A 19,698-nucleotide genomic window follows, 5' to 3' on the forward strand; every position below is an offset into this window, starting at 1 on the left:
TCGGCTGACTTCTTCCTCGGGATGGAATCTAGCCTTAGTATCTGACGGCCCAGATGAGGGGTTTGGCTCTTGGACTAAAGCATCCCAAAGGTGGGACTGAAGTAGTGTGAATGCCACTAAACTAGTGCTTGATACTGCCCTTCCTGAGCGATTAGGACCAAGCTATCATTCTCACAGTAATAATAAAGAAGGCTCTCTATCACAACTGCCATGTATAGTAGAATTTATGCCAGCTAAGAAAATCTAAGAGGGTAGAAAGTATTTTATCTGCAAATCTCAAACTAATTACCCTTGAAAATGACCCAAACAAAAGTTTACCTGATAGAGTTCAATCCGTTGTTCAGGCACTCTGGCTTTGGGGTTCTGCAAACGAAAGACTCTGAACTCTGCTTTCACCAAATTGGAAGCATTCTTCTCCAAGGTCGACACATCAAACCGGACAATTCTGAAGTAGGGTCTGTAGAAAGTGGGCGGGATGGCATCTGTAAAGAGTTAGGGCAATCATTAAATGATAAAACCCATTCTGCTCTCGAAAAAGACCGTGGTGTGAGACAGTCCCCCCCCACCCCCCGCCAAACCATAAGGGAAAAATCTACACAGTGATTTCGTTTCTAGTGGTCAATTTACTACCACTAACAATTTAACCAGAACAAAAAGTAAAATAAACATGTGCACTTGGTTACAGGAGTAGCATATTAATAGAGATTAACAAACTATTTCGAACTATATTGGAGGGCGTGCAGCTAACCCTGTCCTTTGAAGGTTCACGGAGTGGTGGAAAATCCTAGATGGTTATGAACTGGACCAAGTTCATGACAGTTGATGCCTGGAGAGAGCTGTCGGCCTTGCATACACTTTAATCAGATGTGCCAAGAAAATAGCAAGCAGTTCGCCCATGTATTTTTTTTCCTTGAAAGTTTGGCATCCAAATAGTCTACTTTTATCCAGGCCCATGTATTTCATCTTTTTTGGCTACAATAGTTTGGTTTTTCACACACGTATGACCAAGTTATGGTGAGGAAATAGAAATAAACAGAACCATATTAGCAAGTTGGCTATACCAAATCCAGTCTTAAAATTCTTCATTATTTATAATTCTGTTGATGAAAGGTAATCCTAGTTAATAATAAGAATTAGCACAAATTCCCTCCGTCTGAACCATGCAAAAGAGTTGCAGAGAGTGCACAATTATTTCAAGCTCATGGGTTGCTTAGAGTTTTGCTGTTATTTTTTTTAATAATCTGCAATTGCCTTTAAATATACAACTGAGGCTATACCAGGACCAAAAAAGCAGGTCAACTCTATCCCCAAGCTTTCGTATACAGCATTCATTTATTGAGTACCAACACTGGACCTACCACTTGACAAATATGTTTCTACCATCTTCTTCCCAAATGGGCAAATCTAGCTTCCTTATGCCAGAGGACTGCATCCAATCTGGTAGCTCCATTTCTTTCTACCCTTTCTTCCATTAGGTAGCTTCCTGACAAAATGATCATTCACAGTTGTTTGTTTCTTTACAAGCAAAATTTTTATTACTTCTGCATCATGTTTGTTTATCTTGCTTTCCCCTGAGAAATTTTAAGAATCTTAAGGGCATAGACTTTATTTGCCAGATCTTTCCTTTTTTTCCCACATATTCAGGACAGTGCTCTGCAAACATGAAGTTCACCAAAGAGCTCCAGTTTGCATAGCTGGTTATCAATGAGAGTCTTGAAGGACACAGGCATCTGGCTATTGGCAATGCTTGCTTATTAAATAAACAAGCCTTCTTGTGGAGCTTAAAATAGAAATGAACACCTTTCATGATTTCTTGGGAAATCCATGCCCTGACAATTATGCTTTAAAAAAAAAAAAAAAAAAAAGCCAAGAACACACGAACATTTCCTCATCTTAAGAGCTCTACATTTTCCCCCTTGTGGCAGTTTCCCCTCATCTTTTCCCCCATATACTTGACAATCTCTGGATTCAAGTTCACACAGAAGAAATGAATTTCAAACCATGCCGTGCTCGATGCTGGTTCGTAAAACCACTGTGTGAATTGAGGCTTTGTAGTTAGTGAACCAGAAGTTGCAGAAACAAACAAACACACACACACACACACACACAAAAAAAAAAAAAAAAAAAAAAAAAAAAAAAAAAAAAAAAAAAAACCCAAAAATCCAAAGCATCCAGATTTCAGAGAAAAGAAAGTATTCATGCAGACAGAGCGATGAGCCACTGCAGCCATTGCCACTGCGGAATAGGTGGTGGGCAGTCTCAGGCGGGCAGAAATTGGTATTAACAGAAGGTTTTTGGAGCCCCCTAGCATAGCAGTCTGAAAAGGTACTGCAGAAAAGAAAGAAATCTGCTTCTCCCCTAGAATATGCCCACCCCAGTGACGGGAGAAGCTGGTCCTATCCTAGCCAGCTCAACCCAAAACAGGACAGAGAAGGCTGGGCAGAGCTGGGGCCAGGCCCTCTAGCTTTGCACACCCTCTTGGCCAGAACCTTCTGCAGGCGGAGTGACTGCATTCATCTTCACTTATCCTCAGCATGAGACAGCAGAAGTTTCAAACATCCTTTGAAAGAGCATCCTGGAAGAGCAAGGCTAATTTAGCGTGCTTCCTGTTGTTAGCAAGAGTAAACATCTCGTTCATTTTCTTCTCTTTCTGTGGATCCCCCACAGGCCTGTTCTACTTCCCCCAAACACCCATCTTTCACGCCCGCCTGCCTCAATCTTATCCTTCTATCAAGTTTGTAAATAAGTGCTCTTGAGATTTATTTTTATTCTCTTTTGTGTTTATTAAACTTTGAGCAATTTTTTCCCCTTTGTGGTCTTCTGTCCATATACAACTCTTCCTTTTTATGGCTGCCTTAGAGCATGAGGTCAATTTTGTTTCTTCTTTTTCTAAGCAAATCATCCAATGATCCTGTCCTAAGCTTTTGAAGCTCTGAAGGGGCGTCTGCAAATATTTACAGGAGTAGCTTGATGGTTGAGGATGGTTGTTCTGTTCTGCTCCCTCCACATGGGCAAACAGCCCTCCACCTCTCGGCTTCTCAGAACCATTGAAGCAGTTTATATTTCAACTGCCGAACAATACAAACCTGCATCTGGGGTGCTTTTATAAATGGAAGCAGTTAATGCACAAAGTGAAAGGACAGCTGAGCATCCCCCACTAGCAACCCCACATGAAAGCAACCAAGCCCGGAGGAAGCAGCCGCCTTATCCATTCCCTGCGCCAGCACACAAGACCACAATAAAAACTGCTGACCAAAGAACTCCCAATCCCAAGGGACAGTCCCAGCTGTCCCCTGCTGTCGCTTTCTCTAGGTCACAGGTCCCTGCTTGGCTGATGGACTTGACCAACTTGCCAAAAGTCTCATTTGGATTAAAAAAAAATTGTTTTTTATATTTTTATTTTTTTGCTATGAATTACTCTCTCCTTATCTGTGACCCTGCCTAACTTCAAAAATGCTTTTGGATGCAGGGTGCAGGTGAACCAAAAGAGGCCCCTCTACAACCAGTCAGGAGGAGCAGGCGCATGCCTTTAGGGTGCCAGAGCTGCAGGGTAGGTGTTTAATGGCTAGCGCAGCCCCGACCCACCCACTTTGTCTTGGAGGGATGGAGCTTTTTCCTCTGCCTCCTCCAAGAACTCATTTCCCCCTCTGGAATGGGAGCTCTCTCTAATGTCCTCTGTAATTCCAATCCCGGTTCTGATTCCACAGCCAGGTGGTCAGGTACTTGTGCCTGACCTTTGCCAACTTACCCACACTCACATCCTGGCCCACTTCTTCCTCCCAAATTTGACCCACTTTTTTAGTTCAATCAAACTGATTTTCCTTCAACCCTTTGGTTTCATTCCAGCAGGCCGATTCTGGTCCTCCTCTCATGCTTTCCCATGTGCCTTCCTCTCAGGGAAAATCTTGCACATAGAAGATTCTAGAGTGACATCAAGTGAGTAGTGTCCCCCTCACCTCAAACCTGGCCACATTCAATGCCTGATAAATCAAATTTGAGACAATGAGAAATGTAAAAAGAATAAAATACATAATAATAATAACAAGGAAATCTAACCAGTCATTAATTTCCAAAGTAATAATATACAGAAAACCTAAATATAGAACTTAATCACAAACTTTATAGACATGATATATATATACTGACTTGTATCTGTTTCAAATAATTTATTAACTTATTTGTTCTCCTATATTTGGCTCCAGGATTTTCACTTATAGTTTTTTTTTGGTTCTTTAAGGTCAGGGCTGGCTTCATGGGCATGTGACCAGAGAAGAGACACAGGATTCCCATGCTCAGAAAGCTCCACATATGAGTTCAATGGTCTGTAGTCACCATCTTGAAATCCTTAATTTTATTTCTGAATTAATGTTTTGCAACTGAAGTTTTTATGGGACAAGGGAGCACTACAGTGGCATAGAGACTCAGCTTTCATGCTGATCCATTTCCAGGAATTCTGTATCCTACTCTTTAGTGTCTGTTGTCTCCGGCCTTTCCTGGCCATCCAGTGACCACTGCCATCCTCCGCCCCCCAGGGAGATCAGGGTTAGGCACAAAATCCATGCCACTTCAAGGAAGGGCATGTTGGCAGTTGTTCCCATGAAGCGGGCAGAGCCTCAGGGCATTCAATGGGCATCTCAGTAGGAGCATGCTGCTCCCTGACTCTTAATCTAAGGACCAAGTATAGCCCAGTGCACAGTTTGCAAATCCCATGAGCAGGAGCTGCATTCTCATTGGAGAATGTCTGACTTCATGAAGCATCAGGCTTATAACTGGTGTCAGGGGACATCCAACCGCTGGTGGGCTGAACACGCCAATTTGGGGGACAGGCCCCAAGTTCTTGTGAGAAGTATTTTCATGCCCAAGAAAGCACAATAACAAATAGCCCATTAAAAAAATGAATGGAAGGAAGGAAGGAAGGAAGGAAGGAAGGAAGGAAGGAAGGAAGGAAGGGAGGGAGGGAGGGAGGGAGGGAGGGAAGATAAGCAACAATAGGTTGAGAGAGAGACCATGAAACAAAGCAAAAACATATACATATTCTAGGCTCTCCAATAGCATTTTTCTCACTTTTTGAACAAGAGGCTTCACATTCTCATGTTGAAGAAAGGTCCTGTAAATTTTGAACCCAAGCCTGCTGCAGACACACAGAGTTAGAAGATCTTAATATAGCAAAGGATCTTTAAGACTGTCTCAATTCTGAGCCCAAATCAACCAGTGCTTGATAGTTACGTGACAAAAGGGACATCACCTGGCTTTTCTCAATCTGTTTGTTCATCTGTATTTTGAGGTAGTAGGTATTGAATCATACTGTTAAGATTATATAGGCAAACAGGTTGAAATGTGGAGTGCTGAGTCTAGCCAAAGTTTCCACTAGGACCCTTCCTGTCCCACTCTGCAGCAAAGCTGCCAAGTGGTCACTGGAGCTTCTGTGAATGCCCCCAGGAGCAGTAAGCTCTCTTACTGCCTGATAGACTTAATTAGAAGAGCAAAGAATGAGCAGAAGCAACTGAGTGTCCTGGGCGGTATATAAATGACTTGGGGTACTCTTAATTCCTCTCCCCTGCATGGAGAGGAATTAGTCACCAAAAGTATCACACCTCCCCAGCTCCACACTGTCCTTTAGTATCCCACCTGTTTTACTGAAAGCCTTATCCATCCATAAGGGACAACAAGAGGTTCTCATCTTCCCAGCAAACATCCCTGCTGGGATGCAATTCCACCTTCACTGCAATGCTCATGTTAGGACTACTTTAAAAAAAACAACAAAGTGAAGAAAGATCTTATAACATCACCCATATGGGATGGGCTCTGTCAGAGAATGTAGATGTGGTGCCTTCAAGAACTATCCCAAGACTGTTCAGAGCTCAGTCCTTAGGCAGGGCAATGCTTCAATCATACGCCTATCCTTTATTCCCTGTCTGGTTGGTTATACCATTAATTGGCAGGAAAATAAAAGGGTGGGACACATTGAAATGCTTAGGTCAATGATCTGTGAGCATTTGCTGTCTTTGCTAAGGCAGTGGTTCTCAGAGTGAGGTTCCTCACCCACAGCATTGGCCTCACCCAGGAAGCTTTGATAAATACAAATCATCCAGGAGAGGGGGATGCACCATCTCACTGAGAACCACTGTGATAAAAGATACTGGTTGACTCCTGACTGGTGAAACTAGTGCTAGGTAAAAATCAAAAGCAGATTAGAAGAGTCCAAGAGGTAAGAAGAAAGTGACCTTAAGGTCTAACAACAGCTTTCTCAAAGTCAGCATTAACCAAAATCCCCAAGAGAAATTTGGCACTGATCTCAGTGTACCTGGGGAGTTTCTGAGCTAAGCCAGATAGGTCAATAGTTCAGAAGATGTGCGTATGAAAGGGATTGTTTTTGGCATAGAGGTTTTGTGTACCTTCCTGCCTGGTGCATTCACTGTCCATGTGATCTTCAAATCTAAGCAAGTCTCACCCCTAGGAGAAAAGCTGCAAGAGTCTTATAACACAGTGCAGGTTCCTGTGGATTAGAGTGGACATAGGAATCTTATGTAACAGTATTTCACAAACAGTGGGGATGGTGTTCTGCAGTTTAGCAAACTCCTTGGGAGGTTCTTAGGTACCCTAAAAAATGAGTAGAAGAAAGAAGGACAAAGGGACATCTAAACTTTTGATCAGGTGTTACACCAAAGAAAATAAAAAATAAGAAAGAGAAAAGAGGAAGCTTCAGCCATCCAAGAGCCCTGAAGCTCACAAAACAGAAAAGCAGGATTCCTCTGGATTTGCATAGCAGTCTGCCTTGCCTGCACACTTCAGTAGAGGGGGGTCTTTGAAAAGACTGATGCCTGGTTTGGAACCCACAGAATATGGTTAATTGAACTAGGGTGGACTTTTCTAAGTTCCTCAAGTGATTCTAACATCCAGCCAGGACTGAGAACACCCCTCACTGAAAAGAGATGGTAATGCTTGGCCTGGAGAAGAGAGGGTTTAGGGGCATCGAATCCATTAGGGATTTCAAAAATCTTGGTTTGCACATGGAAAAGTCGAACTTTTTGTAGGTTCAAGGAATCATATTTAGTCTCAATGTTGAAAGAAATAGCTAATAATTTAGCAGTGTTAAAAAAAAAAAAAATGGAACTGTCTTTCAAGGTAGTGAGCTTCACCTCACTGGAGTAATTCACATACGCAAGATGTACCTTTCCCTAAAGTTACAATTGCATTTCTTAAATCTATTTGGAGTTTGAGCCAGATGGCCTTCCACCTCAGTTTCAGCTCCACCATCACATCATTCTCATTTTGATGCTCTCCAAAAATTGTTTTTTGTCCTCTAAATCCCATTGTTAGATAACAGTTCACTCACCCCCTGCATCAGAATCACCTGGGAAACGTATTAATATCCAATACCACGTGATTCTTTTTCACACTCAAGTTTGAGAACTTCTGCCCTAGACAATGATAGTCTGACCTCAATGAACTTGGCCAGGCTTCTCTTCCAGTTATCTAGTATCATGAACTCATTAGGGATGAATAAAGTATGTCCATTCCACCATTCCCATCATCAAATGTATTGGCCTGATCTCAGGGCAGATATGGAATCCTACTTCAAGACCTTCTTCCCATTATATAATAGCTTTATATCTTTCATCTCGGCAAAGATGTTTGAAATTCCATTTCAAAGATAAAGAAATTAAGAATGTGGAAAATGAAATCATTTTGGCTAAGGTCAAGATGAGTTGGGCTTCACCATCAATAGTCCCTGGTTTTTCACTGGAATCTCCTGCCTTTTCTATGAAGGAACCCTCTGAGTGGAATGCATGAATGGATTCTAGGCAGAAACACCAACGCACACACTGATGCATGGTTACCAAAAAAGGGTACAAAGCTGGTGCTCCTCAGCTTGAGATCATCTTGACCTTGCAATGCAACACAAGACCCTCCTGGTATTGTCACTGATACTCCTTAACACAACGGCCCTGGTTTGAAAGCTAGAAATGCTCCACTCTGTGAATGCTCCCCCACAAGACATATTTTGCTAAGACCACGATTGCCCCATATCTTTCAGACCTTCACACATTTGTGCCCCAGTAGCATCCCCTGGCTGTCTTGCCCAAGGCCCTCGAATGAACAGAACAAACTCCCCATTTCTCTTTCCAGAAACAACTGCTTTCCAAGCAGCTCAGCAGTGATTGGTGTGGACTTTTGACACCCTTAATGAGTGTGTTGGCCCCTCATTCCTGACATCCCCAGCTTTGAGGGAAGTAGCTTGGGGTTCATTAGACATCCCCCAGAGTGCAGCAAGACAAGCAACCCACCAAATGGTTGGAGGGCAGTAAACGAGCTACTATTTGTATGTGCACAGACACAGCCAGTAAGAAACCAAGACAATTGTGTTTTGGGGTTTTCTGAAATTTGTCTTGGCACACTGGATATGGATTTTATTTCACTACCACATCCCAAACACTGCTGACATTCAAGTCACAGCAATTTAACACAAAATGACTGAGAAATAAACAGCGCATCGGCAGTGGTTTCTGATTTTCTCTCCGGCCATCCCACCTATTAAATGTAACAAGGCACCAGAGCATCTGCGATTTAAAGTGGGAGTCTCCAAGAGGGGGATGGTGTCAAACTTGACATTCTTCTGGCAATCGTGAGCCTAATTGTGTCAGCATCAGCTTTTGTGACTTGGCCTTCATCGAGCTGCTATTTGAGACTGTGCGTACTGTCAGCATGAGTGTTTGGGCTCCTTCTTACACGGTGCAAAAAAAAGTAAAATAACAGTGGTTCTGGCCCATGGTGTTTGGTTTTCTTGAACTGTGACAGACATGGGGTTTCTAGTTTCTATTCCAAAGTTTCCATCACCCCCATAAACTCCCACCTAACAGGGAGACACCTATTTTGATTCTAGCTCCTCCCCATTTCTCAGCAAGCTCAGGGCTGTGGAGGCAATCTGGTTAGTGTGCTGGGTTTTGCAGTGAAGCTTTGGGTGCCTCAAAGGCAGGCTGATTCTTCCTATTGCGAGGCCAGAGGAGACTCAAAGACAATAAGCATAAAAGAAATATGACTGGATCCACTTTTGCCGGTAGGTGGACCATGAATGTGAAACATCCCTTCCCAATGGTCTCACAGTGGCAGGCTGTCCTCACAGTTGGAACCAGATACTGAAGCGGCTTGTCTCTGCCATATTCTTTAAAGCACATAAAGTGATTTCCCCCCATTTTTCTCAGTCTTTCCTTCCTTAGCTCTATATTCTTTCTCTCCTCATTTTCTTACTTCCTTTCCATCTATATTTTTGTTCTTTGATATCCAGGGGGGCAAAACAGTCGTGTTTTTGTTCCACTAATGGTGTTTGAAGAGCCAAGCACCCTACCACACATTTATCCACACAACTTTTCCAGAATTTGTCAATGGCTTTAAGCAAGGTCAATAAAAGGAAAGCCACATGCATTGATGTCTTGAATGAGTTAAACTTGGGAAATACCTTATTTTTCTTCCTTTTTACAGACTGAGAAACCAAGGAATCAAAACTTTCCAGGATTACACCAAACACTGGCAAATCATGGATTAAAATGCACAAACCCTGACATTCTTGCTCAACATTGGACATTCTTGCTCATCCTTGCACCAAAAGTATTCTTATCCCAAATAAACTCTGTTGTTCCCTTGTCCAGAATCCAATGCACTTCCCCTGCAGCTCTACAATGATTGGTGTGGATTTTTGACATGCTTTATGGGTACAGTGGCTCCTTATTAGCCTGAAAATCTTTCTCTAATCTTTACAAAATTATAGCTGCGATGCATAATGATCAATAAGTGACTTCTACTGGGAGCTTTTCTTTGTATTTTTTGTAAGCTTCTTGCTTGTGGCCTTTTCTTTTCTTTTCTTTCTCTCTCTCTCTTTTGTAATGCAATCGCCTAATTACATTGAGGCACTGTGTTGATTTGTTGCTTTGCCCTAAAGCTTAAGTTAATAAGTGGCAGGGCACACACCCTGTTAGGATTGTAAGCTGTTTACCAACTTAACCAAGTGGCATGGACTGTTATTACTAACATATTAAATTCATGGTTTGGGAGTGAGCAAACATAAAGGGGAATAGATGGTCTAGATTATCCAGCGTAAGAGAGTAAAGCAAATAAAGTGAAATTCATTCTCATGCAACTCTTCAATGTAGTGGAAATGAGAGCACCCAAAGAATTGCCTGGCACCTATTTAGGTGCCCACTCCATGTTACTGGTATCTAACTCCTACAATAATTTTCTCTACAATAATAAAAGATAGTTTTTCCCAGAAGGCTTTTAGGGCCAGTGAATTCAGAACTCAGCCAGTCCTCTCCAGCCTCTGACAGTTCCATCTGCACAACAGTTCCTCCCTAACCTGAGCTGAGCTGCTTATTTACAAGGGCCACACAATGGTTCCAGTACTGCCACACAAGATGATCTACTCCCTTTCCATTTGATCCTACTTAGAAATTTTGAAACCAGTTTTCATGTCTTCTCTTCCACATCTCTTTACTTTTCTAAGCAAACAAGTCTTATTTCCTTTCATTGTTTTTCATGAAAGTGATTCACCTTCTCTGGTTATTCTTCTCTTGACTCCAATCTTAAAACTGGACACTTAAATATGAATATAATTCTTAAGGCAGAATAGAGTAGAACTATTACCTACCACATTGTGGAACTTGTGTTTTGATTAATGTACTCTAACAATCAATTATTCCCCTCCCTGCACCCCCTCTTTCGACTTTGTGTTCATATCAACTTTTCTATTCATTTCAAATCTTTTTCACTCTTTTACAGATTTCATCATCTGAGGCTTTTTTTGTGTGTGCAAGATTCACAACATCCCACTATTCTATGTATATTTATTTGATTTGATTCCTCATTTCAAATGTGCTGAGTCTGAGGTCTGACATGGTAAATCTATGCATTTACTTGTTAAATGATATTACAGGAGACAGAGTTGTAAGATCAGGAAGATCTTTAGTATCTATTTCTTTCAATCCCCCAAATTCACACATAAGCCACAAAGTTTCTAGGGCTTTTTTGAGTGAATACAAACTAAATCCACACCAGACCCTCATCTCTGAGCACTTTCTCTGTACCTGCACTGGACATGGTGTGGCTCAGCTCCAGGGGGAATAGCTAAGACTATAAGGAAGGTGACCCTGGAGGATCTGTGGTCACATCCTATCACCATGATGAGGCTTCTGGTTCTCCCAGTGGCACATCTTCACGGTGGATTGCAGGCCAGCTGTGTCCATGGAAAATGGCTCATGAGACAGGGCTGAGGAAGGTTCTGGCACCCACCTCACCCATGAATGCCCATCCTCCCCTAATCAGCACTCTCAGAGTGATATCAGAGTTTCCAAATATGCTTCCTTCAAAAAACAGCTGAATGGAAGTTCTGATTTTTCCTTCATGCTAAATAGTAGCTCTCTATGTGGAATATAAAGATGGTAGAAACTAAGAATTGCTCAGAAGAAATTTTTAACTATCTACTATTCACCGTAGCATTTCAGTAGACTGCCATTCAGGGCCTTACAAAGAACATTAGAGTTTCAAGTAATGGAGCTTTCTTAAGGTTGGTAGATGGATTCATTAAGGGTGTGCACTCTTCTCTCATCCTGTTTGTACTGGCAACACAGGTATGGGCAATTAAGATATGGGAACGTACAGGAATTATAGGAATCCAGATGAACCGTGGCACGAATGAGTTCTGGAATGGGGCCAGGGGTGTTATGCTTGTTTTAAGAGATCGTGTTCATTTGGGTGCTAGGCAATTTTCTGTTCTGCAACACTGGGCCACCATTTGTGTGAGGAAGGGAAATAGTCTTTAAGGATCTCCATTGCAAACCCAGACCATGGCTAAGTCCTTCAAAAAGTGTGAGCATGTGTTATTCTCACTTAATTGAACTAGTTGAGCCCTACAGTTGTGCTTCAATCTCATTATTTTTGAGTACAGAGGCTATAAAATGTCCAAATTTTAATCTGCTCTGAGGGACACTGTGAGTGGAAGCTGACTGAAAAGAGTCATTCAAAGGGTTCTTTCAGGGCTGGGGATGTGGCTCAAGCGGTAGTGCGCTCGCCTGGCATGCGTGCGGCCCGGGTTCGTTCCTCAGCACCACATACAAAGATGTTGTATCCGCCGATAACTAAAAAAAAATAAATATTAAAAATTCTCTCTCTCTCTCTCTCTCCTCTCTCACTCTCTCTTAAAAAAAAAAAAGGGTTCTTTCAACTAGTCTGGATTTATGTTATACCTCAGCAAAGTTGGGAGGCATTGTAATTTTGAGAATGGAAGGATAATTCTTAAGAAAGAATGAGTATTTTCTATTTGGGGACACTTAGATCGGTCATACAGCACTCTCTGTTTTTTTGAGAAGCCTTAAAGATAGCTTTGCAGCAGGGGTCAAAACTCAGCTGGTTTCTGAAGTTTCCCCTGTTCTCTCTTCTGAAAGACAGCTGGGTAGATGAGAAAACACAAATGCCTTCATTTAGGCCCAAGCCAATGATCTTCCTATGCACCTTAATAACATTTACTAAGTCCTCTTTAAAGAAGAGTTCTTTCAATAAGGCCAGTGCTTTATAAATGTGTTAGGGTGAAAGCAAATAGAATTCACAGAGTTCCAGAGTGAGCATATATACACATATAACCAAAATAAAGCACATATAAAACAAAGATATATTTCTGAAAATTCCACACAAAGCCAGCACAGGGCTATAAGAACACCCTAAAGTCAGTGGAATAAATTTTACTGTGGCAGGGCCTATGAGTTATATCACTAATGATGTCCATTTCTTGCCATATAGCACTGGTTTCATTACACTACTTTTAAAGACTTGGCAATTTGTCTGGAAGATTTCCTTGTGTCAGAAAAATTAAAGAAAAAAAATAGGCATGGTACAGTGGTGCATGCTTGCAATCGCAGCAACTCAGGAAGCTGAGGCAGGAAAATTGTGAGTTTGAGGTTGGCCTTGGCAATGTAATGAAACTCTGCCTCAAGACAAAAAAGAAGAAAAAGAGTTATATAGCTCAGTGAAGTTAATTCCTAATAAAACAGAAAGAAAGAAGGAGGGAAAGAAAGAAAGAAAGAAAGCCAGGTCAATAATCTCATCTGAATAAATTAATTCTGTATTTGTATGTAAAAGTACTGAAAGGCTATCAATAAAGAAATTGCACTCATATATACTGTACAACACAACACTTGTGTTACACTGCCTGGGTACACTGACTGGTCAGAGGAGTTTGGACCAGGGAACCTTGAAAATCCCCGCCCAGTTCTCTTCAGTGTTTTTCTTCCATGAAGGATTCTCTTCAACAGGGAGTGAGCTGTGTGACTGCTTGGTTGTAGCTCTGGCATAGAGGGCTAGGAGGAGGTCTGCACATATCTATTTTACTACACCCAGGAATTCCTTTTTAGACTTCCAAACCAGGACACTCATGGGGCAGTACTGGGAGTGCCAACTCTGTATGGGTGAGAGCACATTTTGTAAGTTTCATGAACACAAGGGCTGAATCTACCATCTTCCTAATGCTGTGTCCAGCCCAGAAAATTGTCTTTTAATACCCAATAGGTACTCAATACGTATCACAAAGTCAAAGAAAATTAAACCCCTTTTCCAACAGTTGAGCCAGGCAATGACAATGAATATTAATCACAGTCCCTCAGATCTTTATAGGATCTATATTGCACAAAGCATTTCCACAAACTTCATTTTACTTGAACCTGAAAACTCTGGAAATCACATAGCATCACACAGTTTGACCTTGGGGAAACCATAATGCAAAGGCTAAATAATTTGATTTTTTTTTTTTTTTGATACCAGGGATTGAACTCAGGGGCACATGACCACTGAGCCACATCCCCAGCCCTATTTTATATTTTATTTAAAGACAGGATCTCATTGAGTTGCTTAGCACCTTACTTTTGCTAAGGTTGTCTTTGAACTCGTGATGCCCCTGCCTTAGTCTCCCAAACTGCTGGGATTACAAGTATGTGCTACCACGCCCAGAAATGATTTGATTTAAATGATTCCCTAGACCTTTTATCGATTGAGTGATGATTGATTGCAATACTAAGATCAACCCCAGGGTATGCTCTACCACTGAGCTACATCTCCAGTCTTTTTTTTTTTTTTTTTTTTTTTTTTCCATTTTGCGACAGGATCTGGCTAAGTTGTTAAGGCTGGCCTCAAATTGGTGATCCTCCTGTTTCAGCCTCCCAAGTCCCTGGGATCACAGTGAGTGCCATGGCAGGCTCCATTCCCTAGACTTCTAAGTGCTAATTCAATGATGGTCTTTTGATGTCAAGTTTGAGAATAGACTCCCCTGTAAGGAATAAAGTAACCAAGGGAACAAAACATCCCATTACAACACGCCATCTAAATGGAGTAGGCTGAGAAGGACCTTCATCATATTCTAACTTGAAGAAAGAGAACAACATTCAAAATCAAGCTGCCTTTTCATCAGGCTCTGATCCTCTGGTGAGAGCATTCTTCTCTTCATTGTTATTGTGAATAGCTATTTTAGTGTCAAGTACAGAAGCATCTGTAATGCACAGGAGCTTCGGGGGTGACAGTGCTTGAAAGGGACCAAGATGGAGAAAGTGATTTATGTTCAGGCAGAAGCTCACAATGGACCTGTTCTGTAACTGGTACTTTGGGAACGACCTAGAGGTGAGAATCAGGGAGAAAGAGAAAGAGTGCCAGGGTCTCCATATTTCAGCAGGGAATAGAGATGTCTACAGATGTCTGCTCTTTTTTTCATGGTGGGTGAGGGCGAGACTGGACAACAAGCAGCTACAGTAGTGTTCGTAATAATAGAGATAATATTTGATCATCAGTTTCAGTGACAAAATCATACTGTACTTTTAAAATTATATTGCTACATTGTGGGCATGTATGAATATGTGACAGTAATTACATATAATTGATTATACACAACATATTATTGATTATATGTTATGATTATGCATAATTATAATGCATTAATTTAAAAACTTTATTGCTCAAAGTTTTAAAAATAAAATAAAATTGTCCTTAGGTGTGAAGGGACAAGCTTCATACCTTTCTCTCTCAAGATGCCTCACAGAGGTCAGTCTGCCTAGGACAGGCAATCGGTGTGGCCCAAAAACAGACTTAAAAATTCCAACTGACCCCCTTGCTTCCTTCTTTTTTTCTTTTGGAGCCAACTAACTGTACATTACTCTTTTTATTGCATATTCCATAGCTCTACTATAATAATACACTATGTCTAATTCCACACCCATTTCTCTGTGGGTGCACAGGTCCACTGTTCCTGCAGAGGACACCAACATGTGGTGTTGCTTTCTGTAAACTTTCCAGTTTGCATTGATTTCCATGTAGTATAATACTGGTGGGTGGAGACTGGAGAAGAGGGAAGAGGAGATACAGACAGAGATGTTCAAGCCTTTTAAATATCTCAGAGAAAGATCCTAGAATCCTAAAGGCATTTTACAAGCTCAATAGATAAAGACAGTCAACAAAGAGTCAACTGCATTTGCCAAACTTCAATCAGAATAACCTTCCCCACCAGTCCAGTGTAGGTAAAAGGAAGTTACAAGGTCAGGTGCAGAGGGGTCTTGTATAGCGACTACTGGGCCATGAAAGGATTTGAAGTATGCATTATGTGAGGTGCTTTTCAGAAGCGAGTATTAAGATAGGTGGTATGATTTCTCTGGAGATCCCACCAGGGGCATCATCAACCCCACCCACCTCAGTCCCCTCCTGTCTAAAATAATGGTTGGCTTGGAAAAAACTCTTCCATCTCAGGCTGGGAGAGACGCTGCCTGCACTGAGGTTCCTGGAGTTCCACATTTGAAAGCTCTACCCTGATGAAGCTAGCCAAGCCTTTCTTTTTTTTTCCTCCACATTTTTATTGCTGTATTTAGTTATACATAATGGTGGGATTTATTGTTACATATCAGTGTGTGCACACAAGATAATAATATAATTTGACCAAAATCCCTCTCCAGCACTTCTCCCTCCCTCCACTACTCTCATCCCTTTGTCCCTCCATTCTATCTTCTACATATAACAGAAAATATATGACCCTTGACTTTCTGAGTTTGGCTTATTTCACTTAGCATAATGGTCTCAAGTTCCATCCATTTTTCTGCAAATAACATAGTTTCATTTTTCTTTATAGCTGAATAAAACTCCATTTTGTGTGTGTGTGTGTGTGTGTGTGTGTGTGTGTGTGTGTATCACTTTTTCTTTACCATGCATCTGTTCATGAACACTTAGGCTGGTTTTATAATTTGGCTATTGTGAATTGTGTAAGGCATGACTTTTCTAGAGATAAAGACATCCTGGAAGCCAAGTGCTGACAGGCCACCACACCCATGTTAGGTTAGTTCTTTACCCAGAAACCTTCTCTATTTGCTATATTATGTTTATCTTTGAAAGTCCAGCAAAGTGTTGATTTTTCTGAAAGTATTGCCAGAATCGATTTCTCCCTTCTGTCTTGACAACACTTTTTCATATGGTATATCATCAGTACCTCTTTAGGTATTTATGTGGAGAGATGTGAGTAGCTGAAGAAGAGGCACTTACAGTGCACTTCCGTATCTTTAAACAATAATCATAGTGTTGGCAGTTGCCTCTAGGGATTGCTATTAAAGATTAAATGAGACAATAACTATAAAATAGAAATGCCCAATAATTATAAGCTTACATTATTAGCAGGATGCTGGGAACAAAAGGGGAAAGACCACATCGACTTTCAGAGTTTGATGCCATAAAACTTTTAAGCAGGAATACAGAGAATATCACAAAACTCAAGACAGCAGGGGTATTGGAACCTTGTAGATGCGAACTATCCCTTCTCTGCCTTATAGGATCCAACAAACCAAGATGGTCATTGGTTCTGCTTCTGCTCCTCAGCCTATAACTATTAGTATCAGGAACCTGTGGGCAGACATGAGCCTCTTATTCAGTAGGTCATGTCTAAGAAAAGCACTGATGGAGTAATAAGAGAGACTGTCCCATTGGGTTATCTAATATACCAGGTATCTGTAAGGAGACTTGCAACAATATTGTTATTAGCAGGATCCACACTGGAAAACAACCTACAAAGTGCTTTCTTGGATAAAGTCTCATTTTCAACCTTAATGACATCTGGCTATCTCACATCAATGCTACTTATTGAGAGAACCTCGTGCAAGATAATTTCCAATCCCTACCACTCCCGTTGTATAAATGGAGAGACTGAGGTTCTACTTACTTGTGCAATAACATGCAGGTAAATCAGAAAAGTGGCTGAAAATTGTAAACCAAGCCTATCTGACCCCAACTCATACTTTCCACTGTTCCATGTCCCCTCCCCTCCAGATAAAGGTTTATTCTATAGTACTCAAGGACCAAGGATTAGAAAAACCCCAGAACAGCTTCCCATTAGGTCATCATTTCCATATAATCAGCCACAAAGGAGCTAAGGACATTCCTGGGAGAAGCTGGCTTCTTTTGACAGAACTCAAGGAGAGATGACAGAACTAGATGACTTGTGATACTGAGGTTTATTAGACAAATCCACCAGTTTAACAGTTTGAATGTTCAATTTTCCTTAAAGGAAAATTATGAGAAGGAGCCAAGCAGCAATCAGAGTCCAAAGACCAAACTTATAAAAAGCATAGTTCAGGTTCTGAAGGAGATTTTTTTAAGGCCCATGTGTCTGTACGTTTTCACCAGCCTGTCACCAGCTCAGGCCATATTTCTTGTGTCATTTTCTAGCTCCTGATTCAAGGTTGTCTGTTTCAGCTAAGTGAAGAGACTTTGGCTTTAGTTCTGACCTGCAGTCATATTAAAACCTTTGGTAAAAATCTACCAAACACTGGTAGATTTCCCATTAGCTTCTAAGAAAAAATTCCCATTAGCTTCTAAAGTTGTGCTACTTCAGGGAAGGTCCATAACCTCACGATGCCTTGTGAACTGGGGATCACTTCACAGGCTCTGGCCAGACTCAAATACAATCATGCATGTGAAAGCACTATTGCTAAATGTATAATGATAAATAAGTTCAAAGTGTCATCACTGCACTCAAACTTACTCTTACTGAATAAGAATCTGCAGCCCACATTTCCCCTAGAGGTCATTCAAAGTAACAAGCATTCGCTTGCATGATCTTATCCAATTCCATGCAACTTTTTTTTTTTTTTTTTTTTTTTTTTTTTAAGAGAGAGTGAGAGACAGAGGGGGAGAGAGAATTTTTTTTTTAATATTTATTTTTTAGTTTTTTCGGCAGACACAACATCTTTGTTTGTATGTGGTGCTGAGGATCGAACCCGGGCCGCACGCATGCCAGGTGAGCGCGCTACCGCTTGAGCCACATCCCCAGTCCTCCATGCAACTTTTGAGAGAGATCTCCCATTTTGCAGATAAAGAAACTGAAGTTCAGAGCTAATAACCAAAAGTATGAGTAAGCAAGAAAAAAAAAGAATAAACCCAGATCCTAACTTCTAATGTGCACTCTTCCTACTCACCATATTCAGCTCAAACTGGGAAAGGTTCCTTCAGATTTCAATGCATAAGACCCAGGCCACTCTCAAGGGGGTGATGTGAGATCACCGTATCATCAGCCCCATGAATGATTACTGCATAGGGATGCAATGTGCTCTCAGGAAGCCTCTGAAGCACCTGCAACCAATTCATTTCATCTGTCAGAGACATTCTGGCTTCACCCATCCTCCCTACAGGTCATGTTCCAAGTTCATGGTGACCATCCATTCTTAACGGATTTTAGTTTTACCTTCTGTTCTGTTCTGAGCAGACCCTAGGAATGTAAGTGGATTATTACTGAACCTAAGGAAGGATGATACAATGCAAAGGAATGTTGTTAAATCTACTACCTGGAAAGCCAACCTTTCGATATGTAAGGGGCCAATACAGCAGCTGAGTTTTACTTGGATTTTCATTTTTATGCTTCATCAGGACTCTAAGGTAGATTTTATTTTTATTTCCATTTACAGTTGAGGAGACCGAGGCTAAGGAGAGCAAGACAGTTCTGATAACTTGTACTGAGAAAGCCAAACTGCTAACCAAACCAGGACCACTTTTTAACAACTGCCAGAGACCTGGAGTAGAACTTCTTGTCTTTGATGCTATCACTTCTCTTTCAACCTCTGAGATTCTTTTGGTGCAATTCCCTTTTATTTATTTTCCTTCCTTTACTTATTGGGTTTGTCCGTCTCCAAAGTCCATTCTCATTGTATGACACCATCCTGCTTGAATTAAACAATTATCCAAGGTCACAGAGCTAATAAGTGGCGGAGCCAGAGTAAAAGTGACTTATGATGGACTACTTTTAGTACTTCACTTCAAAAGTAAGATGCGTATTGTACAAAATCTTGTTTTACAACACTTAATAGCATAGACTGCATTTAACATATTTGTTTTTCTAAGAATTTCCAATATCCCACGTGCCTGCTAATGCTTTTCAGTCATGATATTCTCATGTTGTTCTAATTCTATTCCAATATAGATAGCTATTTTAATTATCTACCGGAAAAAGATTGTAACTTCCAACCCTATAAAATAATGAGTGACAAGATACAGACACTAAAAATAAAACACACACCCAGTACATTCAAAATAGATATGCTTTTTAATTCCATTTTTTTTCTTTTTAATGAATCAAGATACTGTAGAAGAGAAGGGGAAAACCATGAATTACTTTATATAATCTAAACAAACCCAGTCAACTTT

At 41.0% G+C, this 19,698-nt stretch overlaps 1 protein-coding gene across 1 annotated transcript in view; it reads right to left on the reverse strand.

Annotated features, from left to right (window-relative positions):
* Tgfb2 (transforming growth factor beta 2) overlaps positions 1-19,698 on the reverse strand; it is an 84,822-nt gene that overhangs the window by 31,666 nt on the left and 33,458 nt on the right. The window contains exon 2 of the mRNA XM_076873061.1: positions 319-482. Coding sequence (XP_076729176.1) covers positions 319-482 — 164 coding nt within the window. The remainder of the gene's footprint in view (positions 1-318; positions 483-19,698) is intronic.

This window comes from Callospermophilus lateralis, chromosome 13, assembly GCF_048772815.1.
Source record: "Callospermophilus lateralis isolate mCalLat2 chromosome 13, mCalLat2.hap1, whole genome shotgun sequence".
Classification (NCBI taxonomy): Eukaryota; Metazoa; Chordata; class Mammalia; order Rodentia; family Sciuridae; genus Callospermophilus; species Callospermophilus lateralis.